The following is an 18753-nucleotide window of genomic DNA, read 5'->3' as shown; positions in this document are numbered from 1 at the left end:
CACGGGAAGGTGGTTGGGCTTTCATCCCAGGTGCTTTTCTACCACAGAGCCCAGAGAGAGCCCACAACCACACACCAATGTTGGAGATCACTGGGTGCCTTCTGGTCCAGGGGTGTACAGATCTCACTGCACGCTCTGGGCACATTTGTCTCCTTGTTAGGCTCACTTGTCTATCCATCTGGATGACCTTGTCATGTGCAGGGGCCTGGTTTAACCCACAACAATCGTGGTAAGAAATGCAACCCCCATCTCTCACAGGCTGCTGCTGCCCACTCAGGCCAGGAGCCACATTAAGCCACATTAACCTCTCCCCCCAGCAGGCTTCTAAAAGCAGCAGGATGCATGCATTAGCAGGGACAGCTATTTTTATCACAGGTTAATTCTTCTTTAAATACTGCCATCAAGGCTGTTCCACCTCAAGGCAAAAAATGCTTTCCAACCAAATGCAGGACAGCTTGGGAACCCACTTTGTTGGGCACCCAACCTGCAACATGTCCAAGCCCCCCGCTGCCAAGAGACAACAACATGGGCTTGGTGTCATCCAGAGGTGCAGGATCCACGGCACAACTCAGATCCAGGAGTTCTAGGAGCAAAAAGTACAGCTCAGCCACCCCAAACGTATACCAACTGAAGCTGGTCCCCATCCCCAGGGCAAAGAGGGACCAGCAAATCGTCTGAAGTCACCACAGATACGAGGAAGATGAAGTGAGCTGCCTCTGCACAGACCTCTGCAAACAGACCGAGCAACAGCTTCCTCCACGGCAGGATAATTTTATTATGAAAATACTTGTTACAACAAACTTTGTGAATTATAAAACATCCAGAGGAATGGTGCATGTTGCACAGCCTGGAGGGTCTGGAAGCTTCAGCAAACAAATAACACACGTTAGCCTCTCAGGTGGACATTTCTCCCAACACAGAGCAGCCAACAGGTCCTGAGCACACAGCACTTCCAGCAGAGTCACTCTGTACACGCTGGCTGTGACCATGGGGGAAAATACTGAGCAGATGTTTTCCAGACCCTGTTGTTTCATGCAACAGTGACATCAGTTTTCTGCAGAAAGGAGCACCCTGACAAAAAGCAGGGCCCCTAGGGGATGCTGTAGGCTGTGTGAGGATCTATTAACCAAGAAAGTGAGAGGAGAGTTTCCTGGATGTTTCTCTTGCACTTGGCCCTTTCACTCACATCTTCCCTGCCCCTGCCAAGTTCAAGGCAAACTGGATGTCTGTCCCACTCAACCCTCTGTACTCTTAAAAAGTGGTCTGTGAAACATGCTTCATCCACCAGCCACAGCCTCACAGAGAGAAGCACTGCTCCTCAGATCTGCCCCTTTCCTCCAGGACTCATGGGCTCCTGGCAAAATGCTGGTCAGCAGCGAGGCTCCTCTACCTGGCAGTGATGGGATCAGTGTTGCTGGTAGAGCCCGTGCCCAGATGGAGCAAATCAGTCCGAGTCGCTTCCATCCTGCTTTGCTGACCCAACAGCTGCTGCCAACTCCTCCTCCTGCCCTTTCAAGCGCTCTCCTGCAAGTGAGAAACAGCAGTTACTTAGCAATTTGCCCTCTGTATTGGTAGAAAAGCTGAACTGAAGCCCTTACGCCTGCAAACCATTCTTCCTTATCATGCAAACCTTCTCCCTTGGGAAGGGAATGAAGCTTCACTGCCCCTCCCTGCCCAACAGAAAGGCTCTGAGCTCCCAACAAAGACTGTTGGTGTGTCATCCCTCCAGGACAATTGGTGACCCCATACTCCATCCCCATGGTATCACCACGCACGGATCAGTTCAGCAATGGCTCTCTGAGTCCTCTTTTCCAGCTTCTCCATCTTTTTGGCTACGTCTCGTTTTAAATCCCTAGGAAGGAAAATGATGACATCAGAACACATCCATGACCAGTTGTGAACACAGCCAAGTTGCTCCCCTCCTAGCAGGAAAGAAACTCCTTTGCTCTCCTATGAACATCATGGAGCAGAGCAAAACAACGCAGCTCACGGGCAAACCAACATGATGATTCTGGCACTGAAGCCACCTTGCTGATAAGTACCTCAAAGGGACTGGCAGAACCACATGATATAAACAAAGAAAGGAGAGAACAGGCCCATGCCACCGTGTTTCCCAACAGGTTTCCCATTTCTCGCACTTCTAGCCCAATTTGGACAACTTCCAGGGAATGGCAAGACGCAGGTGATGCAAACACTCCTTTCCCAGGAGCAAAGCTCAGCAGACACTCACCAGTCTGGCTTCCTGGGGGCCAGGTTTGTCAGATCCTAGGGAGGAAGAGGAGACATCCAGTGAGAGCTGGAAGCAACAGAGATGTGTGTCCAGCACAGAGCAGCTCTCCATACGTACCACTTCGTCGATGATGGTCTCTGGCTTAGCTGCCTCCAGCTGGTCCTTCACCTTGTCTTCCACTAGATGGAGAAACAGGATCAGCATCAGCACAGCGGGACACCAAGGGGACAAGGCATGGGGAGACCCACCAGAGCCCTTGGAAAAGCTTTTACAAAAGCCCAATTTGAACAGCATCACTTTTAACAATACAGTACCTATATGTGAATCCACGTGGGCACACACATTCCTTCACCACCCAAACTCTAGAGACTTATAAAAACTATCTGAAAACAATGTAAAACTAAAAATTAAACATAATAAACAGCAGCAGGAAGTCTATTGGGTTCAAATCCCATGTTGGCAAGGGCTGCATCCACCCGCCACTTTGCATGTCCATAGGACTTCAAGTTGCAATTTGACTCACTGTGATTCATTTATGAGGCCATGGTATGAAACCATGCCCCAGAAGTGACCAAGCTCCAGCCCAGCCCTTACACAAATGACTCCAGATACTGGGGAGCTAATGGCAAAGTATGCACTGGGAACAGCCCTCCATCCATCAGTTCCAGCTCTGTGCAAGGTGACAGTGTGGCCACCAAGGATAGGGCACATCCATCAGGAATGAACAAAATCCTGCTTCCAGCATAAGATAGGTAATGTGAACCCACTTTGGCACCTATTTCCTGTCCTCCTCCCTGCCCAAAATGCCCAGGGTTACTCCAGACACAGGAGCTGCACTACAGCCCCAAACAGGCTGGCAGAGAACTTGGGTTTTACTGGAAAGAGTCACAACTGCTGTTCCAATTCCAACCCACACACAGGGGAAGAGCTGAAGAAGTTTGAAACTTTAACAAAAGGATAAAGAAAGCGCAGTGTCAGCATTCCTACCTAGCAGATCACTGCCAAAGACAGTCTTTTTATTTAGGGCATTTTTAAAGAGATATATTCCAGGAGGACTTAATATCTCAAGATCAAGGGAACTCCTACCCTTTGCCTCCCTTTGTGCAGCAGTTCAGTGCTAGGAAACAACAGACTGAACGTCCTTAGACTCATGACTAATATTTGTTTAAAGGTAATTCAAACAAAACAGCCCCAATCTCCTTGAGAATCGTGCAGTGAGAGCCTGGCTCTTCCGAGCATCTGCCCTCTCATTTGGGCTGGACTGTGTGTGCTCAGACACACACCCCACTTGTGCAATGCAGGGTGTGCAACCCCACGGGGATGATGAAGCAACGGAGCCTGCAAGCACCACTCTCACTCCCAACATGGCTTGGGCATGCAGACACATCTCCCAGAATCTGAAGTCAACAGCTGCAACCAGAATACATCCTGGTGACTCTTCAACCTGGGGCTGGAGTTACACCCCAGGAGCACAGAGGTTTCCCAGATACCTGATTTTGGAAAGGAAAGGTGTAATTCATTCATTTGGCAACAGGCTGGCTGGATAGAGAGCACTATGCTGTTTTATATGCTCACAGCACCATATATGCTGGTGGGAGGAATGCTCAGGAGTGGGATGGGATCAGACCACAGAAACACTTGAGTTAGAAGGGACCTTTCAAGGTCATCTAGTTCAACTTCTCTGCAGCCAACAGGAACACCTACAACTAGATGAGACTGCTCAGAGCCCTGTCCTGCTTGATCTTGAATGTCTGCATCTCTATGCAGCATTAAAGTGCACCTCTGCAGTGCACACCTGCAAGGCGCTCTGCATGCTCTCATCCCTGCTGAGGCATCAGCATCATCACGGCAAGTGCTGTTGCTCTGCTCTTCCCTCATTTCCACTCCCAGGTTCCCACTCTCACTCACCTGAGGCTGGCTTGGCCGGGGGCAATTTCCTCTTCTTCAGCTCCTCATCTTCAGGGTCATAGTTTCGCAGTATAAGCTCCCTGGGAAGGAAGCATAGAGTAATGAGACCTGTGCATGCTAGCCAGAGACCAGCCATAGAAATCCCAATATGGGAAGGAGGGGACCAAAAAATATTCCTGGGTAGATGTTAACAGTTCACTAGAGATGCTTCTGGTCACGCCACAACTAGGGCAAAGGAGCTGCAAAAGGGGGAATGCAGGTTTCTGTGGAAGTGATGGTGACCTAGAAGCTCCCCCCAGACTGCACAAAACACAACACAACCATTTCCTCAGTGTATACACCCCCCCATATTCAGATACTATTTCTGCCCCTTCTAAAGGCTGTTCTTTTTTCACCTGGGTCACTTCTCTGCTAGACTATATGCATGGAGAAACAACAAGGTATTTGCTTGTTCTTTGTTGAAATATCATTTAAGGTTGGTGCCTGAGGTGACTGACATTTAACAGAGCTGTTTCAGAACGCACAAACGCATGGATTTAAGCTGCACACCCTACAAATTTCCACAAAGGGCAAACCTTTGTCATTTGCTCTGCCACCATACCCAGAGGCAACGTCTTGGTTTTCTTTCTGCCTCATTCCTACCTTGCCAGGTGTTACTGTTGAGCTCTGCAGTGACATTCATCTCATCTCAACACCTTTCCAGCATCCTGCACTGAGCAAACCCTGCTTGCCAGCACCCTACAAGCTCCACCTACATGCAAAGGGTCTGACCCACAGAGGTGGTGAGAGATGTGGTTGGATTTTATGGGTTGCTCACAGTAGTGGGTTCGTGCAGCTGAGCCCTCTGCAAATTTGGCTTTGCCACGGTTTCATAGAATCATAAAATCATTAAGGTTGGAAAAGAGCTCTCAGATCCCCCAGTCCAACCCCAGCCCAGCCCTCCATGCCCACTGAGCCCCATCTCCACGTTCCATGGACAGCCCCAGGGATGGTGACCCCACCACCTCCTTGGGCAGCCTATGCCAATGCCTGACCACACTCCTTTGGAAAAGAAATTGTTCCTAATATCCAACCTGAACCTCCCCTGGCCCACTCATAGAATATTCTTTGTTGGGATGGACCCACAAAGACCATCAAGTCCAACACGAGTATAGTTGTTTCTCTGGTGTCAGCCCCCCAACACCTCACATTCTGTTCTGGCAGTCCCTCTGCAAGATGTAACTCAGAGAAATGCAACCAGCACAGTGGGAAGCAGGACCAGGCAGGTTAGGACATTGCAGAAATTCCTCATGTGTCAAGCTCTGGTTGCCCAATCCTCCACATCAACATAAGCCACAATAGCCCACGTTTCCCCAGCACTGTTGAAAGGAAGGAGGAAGCAGTTGCCCTGCATTGTGCAGTTTTATGGGTATTTTTATGTAAAACTGCCCTGGGAGAAGGCATTTATCACACTAACCTGGACTGTCGTCACTCCCCAGCCAGGATGGTGAGTGGGAACTCTGACAGAAGGCCCAATGGTCTTCTATGATGCATAACTGCTTCACTGGACAAGGAAAGAGCCACTGATGTCATCCATTTGGATGTCAGTAAGGCCTCTGACTGCTGATCTGCTTTGATGGGATGACAGGAAATGGTTTCAAACTAAAAGAGGAAGATCGAGACTGGATATAAGGAAAGGGTTTTTATAGTAGGAGTGGCGAGGCACTGCAACAGGTTGTCCAGTGAGGTGGTGGATGCCCCATCCCTGAAGACATTCTATGATCTTGGGTGATGGAGCAGCACGCAGAAATCCTCGTTATTCTTTAGTTTTACAGGCTCCAATTAGCAGGACTTAGTTGGTAAGGAGGGAGAGAAGCGGCTAACTCACCCTGGAGGTGATGGGATGTCAGGCAGTGATGTTGGCCATCTGGCCACGGGCTGCCTCCTACTCACTGGGGAGGATTTATCATCCCAAGTGACAACATCAGAACCTGCAGAAAGCAAACTTGCAACCTCTCCCACACTTTCTGCTTGTTTTAGCTCACTTATAGAAGGATTTCCTTGCAGCTGAATGGGAACCAAAGACAGCCTCCCCTAAGGTCGGAGAGCCTAAAACAAAAGAGCTACGAGCTGAGCTAGCTGTTCTCAGCTCAGCAAGATGTTAGCACTACACCTTGAGAGGCGATATTTCACACCCACCATTTAGCACACATTCTGGCAGCTGCTCAGCCACACCAAAGCCTCGCTGCCCAGTACTGCTCGTGTTCACTTGAGATCTATCCATGAGATTATAAAAAGGGGAGGAAAAAAAAAGCATAATGCACAACTTGGCAACAGCAGCAGAGCAGAAGGGAAGCAGCCGCTCGCAGGGATGAAGAGCAGAAGTGCTGCACCCAGGTCCCCCCCCACCCTCCAAGTTTCCCCTGGTGCTTTCAGATCCTTATTAAAGCCATGCCCAACTGCAGGAGCAAAAACAAACACAGATTGATCCCTTTAATTAAATGCACGATGCAGGAGAAGCTCTCACACCTGCCTCCAGTAATTGCTGGTACCCAGAACGCCCGTGGTTGCTCCTTGGGGGTTCTGGCATGAGTGAAGCCAGCAGTGCTGTGCTCCCCAGCAGCAGAAGCTGTTGCCTTGGTCTCCCCATTTCACTGTGGTCTCTGCCATTTTCTCTGCATCTCTGAAAACGAGCAGATGGCTGAGGAGCTAGCAGTGCTATACCCCTAACAATCCAAAGGAAGGAAGGCAGGGGTTAAAAACACTTATTTAAGGAGACGTTGCTGGCCTTCCACAGAGTGGGTTAAATAAAGTTCAGGTGTCAGCAGTTCTTCCAGCGCTGCGTTCCACAGAGACAGCCCAGCATGCTTCTCAAATTATCAAAGTTCCCACGACAACAAAGAAAACAGAGTTAACAACAGGCTCTGTGCAGAACGAGCACACAGCAGCCAGGTTAGCAAGAACAGCTTGTAGGATGCGACGCTCCAGCAGTAATGGCTTGGCTAAGAAAGAACACAGCACCCCACGTAGAAAACACAGCATCCTGCATCCTCACCCAGGACCAGCAAGCACCAAGCTGCTGGAACATCACAAGCTTCAGGGGAACTGCAGGGTTTGCAAAGGGAAGCGATGCACAAACCTCTCGGTGCCTCACTGAAGCCCAACAGTGGTGGCAGGTTCCCTGTTTCAGACTCAGGAATGCCTCAAATCTGCTTCCCATTACGGTTCATAATGGGACAAGTGTGGTGGGGAGTGGCTGAGAGAGCTGAGGTTGTTCAGTGAGGAGAAGAGGAGGTTCAGGGGAGACTTCATCACTCTCTGCAAATGAGAGGAGGTTGTGGTGAGGTGGGGGTTGGCCTCTGCTCCCAGGTAACAGCGATTGGATGAGAGGTGATGGTCCCACATTGTGCCAGGAGGTTCAGGCTGGATACTAGGAACAATCTCCTCTCTGAAAGAGTAGTGATGCAGTGGCACAGCTGCCCAGGGAGGTGGTAGAGTCACCATCCTCAGAGGTATTCAAGAACCATGGAGACGGCACTGAGGGATGTGGTCAGTGGGCATAGAGGGGTGAGCTGGGGTTGGACTCTGTGATCTCAGAGGTCTTTTCCAGCCTTGATGATACTATGATTAGTCCTGGGAAGAAGGAAGGACACCAGCCTTTCTTTGAAGCAGGAGTGGTGGAAGTGGCAGGGCACGCAGGTTATGTGTAGAATGCAAAGACTTATCTCACTGCAAAGCAGGACACTCAAAGCTAACTTGGAAGTTATTTCTGCTTTACTCCTTCAGCCTCAAGGGCTTTATGGAGCAAACGCTGTTTTTAACTGATAAGAGGACTTCTCCAGTCTGGCAGCGAAGCACACGCATGCTGATGACCAGCCACTGGTGAGGATGCTTCCTCTGCTGCAGCCAACCCACCATCAAAAAAGAAGCCACTCTTAACACCCAGATCCCCAAAAAGAGACTTTTCAGTCTTTGGAAGCAGTTTAGGGAAGTGCTCCATCCCCACCTTGGCTGGTTTGAGTTATTTTCTTCTGAAGTCCTGGAGAAATAGCATCTGGTCAGACAAAATGTTGACCTTTGCCCTTCTCAAGCTGCTCCAAAGCCTTCTACTCTTTTTTGACAACTACTTCAACTTGCTTGAGACCACACAGCCTGGACAACAATTTCCATTTCGTCCTTTCAAGAGCAACCGCGGCAAGAATTTCATTTAATTTCTCAGCTTCTCCAAATTCCACTTACTGCTGGGTGGTCCTGAGAAGCACTGTTTGAACACGTCGTGAAGGTACTGCTACAGAAGACACAGGTGAGGTCCCAAAGCCTTGAAGAAGTGATGATTTGGGGGACCATCCCCCGCTCCTTGTGCCACAGCACCATCACCCTCCAGGAGCACTGCGAGACTTACTGTGCAGCACTCCTCCATCCTGGTACAGATTTCATTTCACAGACCCTTCTTTTTTTACACTCTCCATTCTTGCAGATGGCTCTGACATCTGTTCCTGGATATCTGGGAGCATCCCCTCCTGCTGCAGCCTGCCTGGGAGCTTCCCTACAGCTGGGCTAGCTCATAGCAAGATCCATACATCTCCAGGCTGCCTCTTTATGCATGGTGACCTTTCTAGAAGTCTGCAAGGCAATCTGCACCTCCTCCAAGTTAGAAACAAATAAATAATTTCCACACCCCAAGCATTTGGTGAAGGCTCCCCTAAATCATCCTGCAGCAGGATCGAGGCATCTCCATAGGACACAACACAGAAGTCCAAAGCTGTTGTTTGATAACGGTGTGAAGCCCTGGATTCCTCACTTGGGGCAGAAAAGGAACAAGCAACAAACAGAGAGCAGAGAGCAGTGGTTCCCACCAGCACCCACCTTATGTGCTGCTCCTGCTCAAATAGCTGAGCGTGTTGGAGCACATCCTGCTCCTCGAGTGGCTGCTGAGAGGCACTCGAGGAATGCCAAAAAACAAGCACTTCTCTCCAAGCCCCCAGCAGCTGGTTTCTCAGGATGTGCTTCTTGGGGCCGTATCTCTGGGTGTTGCATGAAGAAAGCTGCGAAACACTTGAAATGCAGGCAGGTGCCACGGGGCTGTCTGGCCTCCCACGCAGCTTTAGGAGGCACATGAGCATTTTCCAGGCTGTATATTCGTAAATGTGATGAGGAGGAAGCCTACACTCAAAGCTGCAGAACAGGACACAGCACCAGGAGCTTGGTGATGGGCCCTGCAGCTGGCACAAGAGCTTTGTCCATACTTTATGGGGTTTCTCCAGCTCCTTCAGCCGGTGGAAGGTCAGGAGCAATCTGCTATCCTTGAGGTTCAAGTCACAAAGAGGTCCTGAAGGTATTTTGGGAGCATCTGGGTGATTACAGGATGCTGACATCCCTTTTGTTGGCCTCAAAACAGTGCCGAACTCTGCCGCTCTGCCCTTCCTCCTTCTCCAGCCCATGAGCATGAGCCTCCAGCATGACTGAAGCTGGGAGGCTCCAGCTTCACCCCTGGCCACCTCCAGCCTTGGCCCCTGCCCTTCCCTGCTGCAGGAGAAGCACCTGATCCCTCAGTGACACACAGTGACAACATAGCCTGACTCACCACACAGCTTCCACATCAGCCCAAGTCACAGGTTTGGCTGCTCATGCAGATTTCTATCAATAACACCACATTGTCACACACATGTCAAGCTTAGCCTACACAGACAACTGCTTTTACCCATACACTTATTATTTTTTAATCTCTCCATACCACAAGATGTATGGAAGCTCTGCACAGTGGCTATCCATGCTCCTGCCTTGCTGCCCTGCCAGGCCAAGCCCAGCACATTCACTGCTGTATTATTTTTTTTATGCCAACACTAGAAGAAAAAGCCTTAAAAAACAAAACAAAAAAAGGATTGATCTGCCCCATGACATTCCTCCTATGTGGGAGAGCCCACATTTCCCAGCCCTGCCTCCCCCTCCTCCTCCTTGCACTTCACCTCCGCAAGCAGCACTACATGGAGTTGTAATTTTAAAGGATGACTGAGCATTGAAATACCTGCAGCTGATTAACTGCAGTTTGCTGCAGCTTCGTTTTTAGTTAAAAAGAAGATTTTTGGGTCTCCTCCTCCCTCTCCAAGCCCTACCCTGGCTATTTATTGACATTTTTAACATCCCTGACGAGCTCTGCTTGCAGAACTGTGGCTGAACTTCAAAGCTCAGAGCAGAGCAGCTCATTTTTCCTGGCCAGGAGGACCAGGCAGAAGGGCCGAAGTCCATCCACACCCTGCAACAGCCAAAGCTGATGGCAGGCTGCTCCACAGCAGGAGGCATTTCCTGGTCACTGGGTTGAGCAAAACTGGTTAAAAAAAATAATAATAATAACCCAAGCTCTTAGCAATTACAGATATAAGCTCCCCTGAGAGGCAGATGAGAGATATCCGGAGCTGAAATTGCTGCAAGCAGATTGCATTTTTCACAGAGGGCCTCGTCAGCACTTGTTCCTGCGGTGGTATCATGTAGTGTGAAAGATAAAAACAAGGAACAAAAAAAAAAAAAGGGCGGGGAGCTTTGAGCAGGTCAGAAAAAACAACAGGAAGCTGCTGAAAATTGTTTTGGTGCATTGGCAGCAAGAAAATATTCGGTTGTGCCTGCAGTGCAGGGTGTGAAGTCCAGTCCCCAACATGGGCTCAGCCCTTCACCAACATCTCAGCTAGGTGAAAACCAGCCCTAAAGCCAAGCTGCAAAGAGGTGAAGCAGCAGGCAAAGCTGTTCCTGACCTCAAGAAAGTCAGAAATGTCTTCCAGGTCATCTGAAGTCTCTATATATGGGCCACAAGACTACTTAAGGGTTTCACTGGCCTTGGTTGTGTGCGTGGTGGTTTTCAGGTTGAGAAAGCAGCAGAGCCAGCAGGGAAGGCACACTCAGGCTACCAGAGCCCTTTGTTGCTCACATTAGCTCAGCTTACCTTTCATCACCAGCATACAAGGCATTAGTGCAGAGCAGTTCCCTTTTTCAAAGGGTTGAGAAAGCTCAGCTTTGCTACCAGGAAATGAAAATCTAAGTTGAAATCAAGTTAGCAGCTCGCTGGCATTCTGCTTAAAAACACACATCCAATTTCAGCAAGAGAGAAAGAGCATTCAACAAGGAAAGCAGAAAGCAACGAAGTCCCTAGATGGGATGGAGTTCAGTTGTAAACCTAAGAATTGTCTCAGCCAAATTTGTGATTCAAACATTTCCTGCAAAGCAGATCTTGCTCTCATTTGCCTTGCAAATAGATGTTGAGATCCCTGACAAAACACACAGCAGTTGGATAGAGCTGCAGGCTCCTGAGGAGAAATTGAGCTGGAAAGGGAACTTTTTGCCCCAAAAGTTGCTGCCCTCCCTAAAGGTGTTATTCTCACATATTGTGGATGCCCTGCACCCACATCTGCATCATGTATCAGTACAAGGCTGACTGGAAATAGAAGGTTCGTACCCAACAACCTCCAATCTCTATAACCTCACTGAAGCTTCAGGGCATCTCCCACAGGTAGAAGAAGGCTTTGCTGCAAGAGGAGAGCTCACCAGTGTGCACGTGTTAGAGGAAGTGACCTCCCAGCTTGGCAGCAGTGATGCTGAAGAGTTGGGATGACACTGCATCACCTCTGATACACTTCAGGATGCTCAGCAGTGGTTAAAAAGAAGCAGCCCCCATGCTAAAAATCAGTCCCAGTGGAGGAAAGGATCACTGTTGGGATTTCAGTGACCAATTCACACTTCCAGCTTGGGTGTAGGAGTGTCACTGCTAGCTTGGTGCTCCTCAGCAGAGAGCCATGCAGCGTATCAAGTGGCAGGGCTGGAAAGCAAGAGCTGATGATTCATTATTCATCATCGTTTCCAAGATCTTTAACACCTCTTACAGCCTAGACCTTCCAGCACAAAACCCTCCAGGTGTGCCAACGGTAAAAGCTCAGCTTCAATGATCAATCCAGAGTTTTGTTCTCTCCCAGAATAAAATGGGTGCTGGCAGTTTGGAGAAAGCTTGCAGCTTCTGCTGAGAGTTATCCCCTCAAGCAGGGGAATAGATTCTACTCCACTTTTTCTCACAGCAGCAGCTCTCATGCACAAACAGATGCTGTGATGAAAAACAGCAATGAGGAAAACCTACATCCCAAAAGTTTTAAGCAAACCTCACCCCCCTGCTGTCTCCAGAGCCGACCTGATAGCATCAGTAGAAACAGGAAACCAAGCGCAGTCAGCTGGTTCCGACAGGAGCAGCACCCTGCCTGGGTTAGCTTTGTGCTCACATTTTCCAGTGACAAGAAGGAACAGCAGTCAGCTGCAATTAAACAGCCATGTTCACACTGCAAAGCCCACAGGTCTCAGTTCACAGAAAAAAAAAGTGCACTTTCCAAACCGTGCATGTGTAAGTGACAGAAAGCACAGCAGTGTGCCTGTGCTGCCATACAGAGAATCCTGGGCAGGCTGAGAGTTGGGCAGAGAGGAATCTGATGAGGTTCAACAAGGGCAAGTGTGGAGTCCTATGGCTAGGGAGGAATAACGAGACACATCAGTACAAGTTAGGAGCTGAGCTGCTAGAAAGGAGCTCTGTTGTGAAGGAGCTGGGTGTTCTGGTTGACCAGCAGTGTGCTGTGATGGCCCAGAAGGCCTGGAGTGCCTTGCACAGAAGCATGGCAGCAGGGTGAGGGAGGTGCTTCTCCCCTCTGCTCTGCACTGGTGAAGCCACATCTGGAGCAGTGGGCCCAGTGCTGAGCTCCCCGGTTCCAGGCAGACAAGGAACTGCTGAGGAGAGCACAGTGGAGGGCTGCAGAGATAGGGGGGGGCTGGAGCATTGCCTGGTGGGGAAAGGCTGAGAGCCCTGAACCGTTCAGCCTGGAGAAGAGAAGGCTGAGTGGGGGGATCTGATCATGCTTATCAGCATCTGAAGTGTGGAGGCCAAGAGATTGGGACCAGGATCTTTTCAGTGCTGCCCACCAACAGGACAAGGGACAATGGGCACAAAGTAGAACACAGAAAGTTCCACACAAACATGAGGAAGAACTTCTTTACTTTGAGGATGACAGAGCCCTGGAACAGGATGGTAGTAGAGTGGTGTTAGATGGTAGAACAGTGGTGGTAGAGTCTCCTTCTCTAGAGATATTCAGGGGGGTTGCACTGGAAAATCTCCAGAGATCCCTTCTGACCTCAATGATTCTACGATCCTGGAAATGGCTCTCCAACTGAGGGGAATCTGAACTGCATCTGTCCTCCAGGTGTTTCTGAGAACATCACCATGCCCTTGCAACACTCTGCTGTAAGCCAGCCAGAGCATTCTCTTCATTCCCCTATCTCAGACTATTTACAGCAAGTTATTCACACCAAAACGAAACAGAAATTGCATTTTTGAAGATCCTAATTAGCAAACAGGTGGGCTGTACCTGAACAATATACAAGAGAGAAGTCAGAATAAATAAATAATTACCTGTGCCTGACATTCTCCTCCTCCTCGTCTTCTTTGAACTGCTTGGCCTCAGGTTCGCCACTGTTCTTATTCTGGAAGGATGAGAAGTTATGTGTCAGCCTCAGCCCCTGGAAATACCATGGAGCAAACAGGAGCCCAGCACAGGAACCATCCCCATGGCAGGCAGCAACACACGGCCTGAAGTTATGGCTCAATTAGGACACCTTGAAATTAAGCCTGCCTTCCTTTTTCCTCCATTTCGCCTGTCCAAATAGAGTGATAAATAAATGTTAGAACTGGCAAGGAGAATCAAATCCTCCCCTCAGAGGCAATCACACCATTCAGCTTTGATATTCCCCTTATCACTGAGCAACTGCATCAATTCAGGGAGAAAACAACAGGCTGCAATCAATGACAGAGCTCAGGAACCTCACCCCACCTCCACACTGAAACCTTGCAATAAAAGAAGAGCTGAGAGATGGGGGCCACCAGGCAAGGCAGAGGAGAGCCAGCAGTACCCTCAGGAGTCATTGTGGCCATTTTAACAGGCTGCAAAACAAACGGACAGAAATCAGAGAGCACTCAGCACTGCAATGGGTCTGATTTCAGCTCCTGAAACTCTGTGCTGTAACATAACCAGATTTCTCCCAAACAGCACAGCAAAGAAGCACATTGTGCACCATCCATACTCCACTAGCAGCTCACCAGTCATGCTACTAGCTCTATTATTACCCAGACAAGTACTGAGCATTAACAATAATGAGTTTTGTTTGGCCTCCCACTGATGAACCAATTCCATTCAACTGCTGAACAAAGTTTAGTCGGTGGCAAACATCTACCCATGCATTACACAGTACATTGCTATAGGGAAGGCAATATAAAAGCTTTAAAATTCTGTTCTGCAACCTGGGTAAAAAAGAACAGACAACACTGGGAGAGGAGTCAGGCTAGGTTTGCTTTGGGCTCATCGGTGAATGGAGCTGTTCAGGTTCAGCTCCTGTCGGAAGTGCAAGAGAAACGGTTCAGCCTTTCTAAAAACAAAAGCTCATTCCTACCATCAATATCCCATTCAGTTTACTACTCCTACCATCAATATCCCATTCAGTTTACTCTCCCTGTTTGAATGCAGGCTTTTGATTTTCCGAAGCCCATCCTAACTTCCCATCACTTGTGCAGCCATTGCTTGTTCAATGAAGAGCTCTGCTGAAGGAAAGCAAGGGCAGCGTGCAGTGGCTTCTTGCTGTGAGCTCGTGCTATGCCATGCTCAGCCAGTGTTATTTCAAGGTGTGGGAAGTGCCTTCTTTCACTTTCTCATCCCTTTCATCTCCTCACACTCTGTACACACACACGTTCAGCCTACATCCTCCTCATTCTTGTTTGTATTTTATCTGCAAGGTTTATAAGCACATCCTGAAATACTACAGAGACATTTGGCAACAATATTCACACCAAGCAGTGGCTGTTCTTCCCACCACAAGCCTGCACGTCCCACAGCACTGCATATCTTTCTTTTCCCCATAAGCTGAAATAACTTCTTATTCCCTCCTCCCCAGCCACAGGGGAGGCTTTACACTTTGCTCTTGCTGAACCTCATGAGGTTCCCCTCCAGCCTGCCTAGGTCTCACTGAATGGCAGCACAGCTGTCAGGTGTGGCAGTCACTCCTTCCAACTTCGCATCAGCAGCAGGATGATAACCATGGACCAGCATGGCTCAATGTAACACTGCATCTCCAGCTCATTCCTCACACAGCTGCCCTCTGAATTTTACTCCCTGCCACCCGCTGCTGCTGAGGAGGCTCTATCAGACAGATCACAATGAAAGCACAACACAAATGAGGTCTGAAGCAACCGTCTGAAGTCAGGCCTCCCCCCCAGCACAACAAATTCGTTCTGCCTCCTCATTTGCAAAGCTGGCTGGAAATGAGATTTCAGTTTCATAGCACGGTGATGAAACCCAGCGCTAAGCCACAGGGTAGAGTGAGAAATGTGACCAGGGGAACCCCAGCCTCTGTGCAAAGGCAGTTTGTCACAAGAGTCACCTATATGGGTTGGTGTGGAAAGGCTGGATGGCTGCTGCAGGGCTGGACGGCGGCTGCCTTTCCAACCGCCAGCAAAAAGCTCAGCATTTCCAGCTGCACTCAGTCCCTATGCACAGCTTCTTGGGATGCCTTTGAACTCACGCAAGCTGAGAAAAGGCAAAGTGGTGAGATAAGGGAGGCTTACACCCAGTGCTGGGTGCAGGGAGCCATCATGGGTTTCTAAATGTACAAATTCGGGCTCTGAATCCGTAGCTGGTTCAAAGCAATCCTCATGTCTTTACCTAGGAGCATGAAGGGAAGATCCCTCTTGGCATGAAGGCACGATCCCTCCTTCCTCGCTTTCTCTCCTAAAAACCAGCAAAAGGCTGGAGTCACCAGAGCTCAGTGTATAAGCAAGCCAAACTCCAACAGAAAGAAAAGTGTGCAAATTCTTAAGGGAATAGCTACCTGAAATCCTTGGATCTGCATCTGAAGTGTTTCACACTATGACTGCTCTCATGCACAGAGCCAGCGGGCACAGCTGTACCTGCCCATCTGTTCCAGCACAGAGACAGCTCAGGCTGCATTCACCACAAATTAACAGGGTTAAGGTGTTAAGCTTCCCTGTTCACAGCCCCTTGTCTGAGCACAGCTGAGAGATGGCAGTAGCTAGAGGCTGAGTGGGGAAATAGCATTCCCTGGGCATTCTGCATAGTGCTGAATGACAAAGCCACTGCTGCAGGAGCAGGGGAGCTTCGGGGTGAGCATGCAGCACAGCAGCCAGGGCTGCACCAACAGGGAGCACAGAGAGCTGGAAGGCAGCAGAGCTAGCAGCACGGCATGGGACTCAGCTCCACAGCCATGTGCTGTGTCGGATCTCATTACCACAATCATTTATTGATACAGACACAAGCACTCAGATGCATCTCATCTCACAGCTCTGTGTTTCACTGCCACCCCGGCTCTCTCCTTTCTTCTCTGCCCTTAAAGGATCGGTCTGACAGCTCGAAGGACTTCAACACAGCTGCAGTGTCTTTGGGGTTCTCTGTTGTTCTTGGAGACCTGCCCCTTTGCCATCCCCCTTCCAACCCTGCTGTCCAACAGCTGTGTCACAGCCTTCATTTCTTCAGACAGGAAGCGCTCCTCCTGGCACACAGCTCAGCCTCATCACCACCTCCTGCTCCAAGCATTTTAAAGCATTTCCCTTTGCTCACTGGTGGTTGCTTCTCCCAGGTTTGCACCAATTCAGTTTTCACCGCTTTTCACTTTCTACTTTTTCTGATTTAAAACCTCAAGGCCAAAAAAGGGAGCTGAAAACAACCCCCTGGTCGTTTCACTCTCACAATTCCTCTTTTCAAGGCGAGGTGTTTGCTACCAGCTGCACCTCCCAAGATTGGAGACCCAGCCGCGCTCTGTGAGAGTGTTTGCCTGCAAACAAAGTCACTCCCACCCTTCAGCCTCTGCAAGGAGACAGTCATAAGATAAAGCTCCAACATTAAGAAGCTTTCTCTTGCTTGGAGTCTCCCAGCTATTTAATTTGCAGACATGGCAACTGGCAACCCCTGCCCCGTAGCTACCAACCTGCAGACTTCTGCTTGCCCGATTCCCACTCTTCACAAAGAGCTCTGAGATGAAAAGAATCTCATCCCCTGCCTGTTCAAGGCATAAATCCAACAAGATTTGCATCAGATTGTACAAAGGAGGGTGTCAGCTGCCTCCTCCAATACCTGCAAGGCACAGCAAACTTGACAGGGGACAAGTTAGCAGCCCAGGCTCCCAGCAGAACAAGGGTGAGAACTATGTGATGCCTGCCAGGCTGAGAGCCTGGGTCCTGCACAACACAAGCCATGGTGTTTGGTCAGCATAGATGCATTGGTTTGCTTTCCTCCTTGCCAGCAGCAGGCAGAACAAGGAACACATCTGATAGCCTCATGCAGTCAAGATGGATGCTGACAGCTCAGTAGAAGCACTCTGTAAGCACAGACAAGCATTACACATAGCATATTCATTTTCCCTCCAGCAAAACCAACCCTACCTGCAAGAAGCTTCTGCTCTGAGCAATCAGAGAACGTTCTGAGAAATGCTAGGCTTCCCCCTGGGCTTCAGCACATTATCATGACTTTTCCCTTCCTGGTAGGTGTCTTCACAGCCCTTTGGTTCATTCTCCCATAATAACAAGGGAAGCAATTTGCTTTGCATCGCGTTTAAAGATTTAAGGCCAAAAGGGATGTTCAAGTTGCCTAGCCCGACTTGAGAACACTTCTGATGTGGGAAGTCTCACCCAGCCATCCCTCCTCATCCCAAAGACATCAGGAGGAGCAGCTCTCCTTCCTGCAGCAGCTAGATGAGCAATGGGAATACTGAGTACACAAGTCACAGGCCCCCTAAAGCAAAGCTTCTGCTGGGTGACAATCCTCCATTGACAGCCACTGAGCAATCAGTATCAGTTACTTGTTTCAGAGCTGTAATTTTGCAGCAGCATGTTGTGCAATACCACTAATCCTTCACTAAATCACATTTACATGACAAAAATGACACTCCCTTTTTCCTCACTCTCCATTAAATGCATTGCAAATCACTCTTTTCATCCTTCTGCTCCACACTGACAGCAAACTGCCTTCACCCAACTCACCCATTTATTTCTAAGCAGTGGTGTTTTATTAGCACTCTTCCAGTCCTTTGAAACTTATCCAGTATTCAGAAAAAGATTTAAATCAAAACACAGCAGGCTAACAATCTCTTCAGCTGATTATTTTAGGATTCCTGGGTGCAAATTACCTACAACTGCTGATTTAAGTGTTTTTGCTGGATGTCTAATATCCTCTCATCATGCTGGTCTGGAAAGCAGCTCATCATTCCTCTATGAGGCAACCGTGTCACTTAACCCCTTCCCAAATAACACTTGATAAAGTCAAGCTTGTATTTGTTTCTTTCTTTCCTTTCCAATGTCTTTTCAAAGTCTCTGTCTGAAGGACTGCTTCCCCCTCTGATCAGACCTGGCCTCTCCCCCACATTCCAATAACCATACTGCAATGGTCTGATACCTGCCTGCATCTTCCAGCACACCCAATCTCCTTTTCCATTCCCCTCCAAGCCTCAGAAGAGCTGTTCTTCTGAAGCCCCCAGACTACTCAGCTGGCCCTGCGCACCCACACTAAATGCAATCCAGCAAACCTTCAGCAACCTTAAAAGTCAACAGAATGACCTCA

At 49.1% G+C, this 18753-nt stretch overlaps 1 protein-coding gene across 1 annotated transcript in view; it reads right to left on the bottom strand.

Moving 5' to 3' along the window:
• Positions 1 to 1444: 1444 nt before the first annotated feature.
• The window catches only part of CCDC12 (coiled-coil domain containing 12), a gene marked incomplete at both ends in the record, with an annotated part of 33779 nt that continues 16470 nt past the window's right edge, over positions 1445 to 18753 (bottom strand). The window contains 6 exons of the mRNA XM_079538060.1: positions 1445 to 1524; positions 1776 to 1852; positions 2231 to 2265; positions 2348 to 2409; positions 4139 to 4218; positions 13548 to 13618. Coding sequence (XP_079394186.1) covers positions 1445 to 1524; positions 1776 to 1852; positions 2231 to 2265; positions 2348 to 2409; positions 4139 to 4218; positions 13548 to 13618 — 405 coding nt within the window. The remainder of the gene's footprint in view (positions 1525 to 1775; positions 1853 to 2230; positions 2266 to 2347; positions 2410 to 4138; positions 4219 to 13547; positions 13619 to 18753) is intronic.

The sequence above is a fragment of the Tetrao urogallus genome (genome assembly GCF_951394365.1).
Source record: "Tetrao urogallus genome assembly, chromosome: 7".
Classification (NCBI taxonomy): Eukaryota; Metazoa; Chordata; class Aves; order Galliformes; family Phasianidae; genus Tetrao; species Tetrao urogallus.
This window is presented reverse-complemented; position numbering and strand designations above follow the sequence as displayed.